The 1,511-nt window shown below is 43.6% G+C and overlaps 1 protein-coding gene across 1 annotated transcript; it reads right to left on the bottom strand.

Moving 5' to 3' along the window:
* Positions 1-428: 428 nt before the first annotated feature.
* On the bottom strand, positions 429-911 carry LOC122315966. The gene has a single exon (XM_043132381.1). The coding sequence runs from the start codon at positions 909-911 to the stop codon at positions 429-431; it is 483 nt and encodes a 160-aa protein (XP_042988315.1).
* Between the last annotated feature and the right edge of the window lie 600 nt (positions 912-1,511).

Raw genomic sequence — 1,511 nt, 5'->3', positions numbered from 1 at the left:
TAGGACTTTTGATACCACTTTATATAAGACATTGCACAAAGAGATGGGTCTGAAATCCATAACAGTTTTAGGGCCTTTTACCTTGGGAATGAGTACTATAAAAGTTTTGTTGATCCCACTAATATCCCCCCCTGAATTGAGAACTTCTAGTACAGCTTGAGTAACCTTATCACCAACAATGTCCCAATGTACTTGGTAGAATTTAGCAAGGAATCCATCTGGTCCCGGAGAGCCCAGGGGATTCATCTGGAACAAGGCTTCTTTTACCTCCCCAGCCGAGAACTTTGCATCAAGTAAGATATTCATGTTCCTATCCACTTTTCTGTTGAGCCTGGCTATGCACCCATCAATTCCCATAGGATTACTTGAACAGAAAAGGGACTGGTAGTATTTCCCAAAGCACTCAGAAATTTCCTCCAAGTCCCTGGTCAGGCTACCATTCCAGTATTGGTTCCTGTGTTAACTTCCTGCAAACTAGCCAATTGAGCCATCTTCGATTGGATAACTTTCCTCTGTTGCATAAGGATGGTACTGCTCCACTTCACTAAATCTTCTTTACACTTGCCTAGGCATTGCTGAGACCACCACAGGTGTGATCCTCTTTGCTGCACTTGAGGGGACCAGCAATTGGCTATGATTTTAGTGCATTCATCGTGCAATTTCCAGGAAGCTTCATACCTGAAGATTCTCTCCTTTCCACCCCCCTTGTTGTCATACCTTCTCCCTCCCTTCTTAAGATGCATTACAAGTGGGCTATGATCTGAAGAATGTGCTGCAAGAACCTGGAAACAGCAGTCAGAGAAGCTCAAGGTCAGTTCCAAATTTCCCAATGCACGGTCTAGCCTTTCTTTGGTAAAATAAGGCCCCTCTCTATTGTTACACCACGTGAACTTATTGCCTTCAAACCCCATGTCACTCAAGCTACATTTTACCAAACTGCTTCTAAATTCTTCCATCTAGTGATAAGGTCTCATAGCTCCCCCTTGCTTCTCATGTTGGTGTAATATCTCAACCATCCCTGAGATGGTGTTGGCACATAGACCTCCCAAGATGGTAGAAGGGGAGGTGTATTTCTAGTTTTCTACGAATGAACTTGCACGGTCTGTAAAAGATTTCCATTTCTCGGTTGTGCTTAAATTCTTGAAGCAGCATCCCTCCTTGGATGCAGTACGTACTTTCATTCATAGTAGATGGGGACTCTCAGCCATTCCGGTGGTCTCCTCCATGAGGCATCCTAGGCATGTGTTAGTTCGTATGGCTAATGAAGCTGATTTCACCAAAGCCTTATCTTGGGATGTTTGTGAGATCAATGGAAGCTTTTATAGGGCTTTTCGCTGGACTCTAGAATTCAACGAAGATGACGAACCTTCGAAGGTACCGGTATGGATGTTTCTACCGGGTTTTCCTCCAAATTATTATCGCGAAGCGTTCTTGAATATATTTATGGCGCCTATTGGCACATTCATTAGACAAGATAATCCAACTCAATGTGTTATGAGGACGGATGGAGC

Source organism: Carya illinoinensis, chromosome 1 (assembly GCF_018687715.1).
Source record: "Carya illinoinensis cultivar Pawnee chromosome 1, C.illinoinensisPawnee_v1, whole genome shotgun sequence".
NCBI classification, from domain to species: Eukaryota; Viridiplantae; Streptophyta; class Magnoliopsida; order Fagales; family Juglandaceae; genus Carya; species Carya illinoinensis.
This window is presented reverse-complemented; position numbering and strand designations above follow the sequence as displayed.

Bases quoted from the DNA above. Each gene is read 5' to 3' on its own strand.
- LOC122315966 (XM_043132381.1), bottom strand. From the start codon at position 911: ATGGGGTTTGAAGGCAATAAGTTCACGTGGTGTAACAATAGAGAGGGG.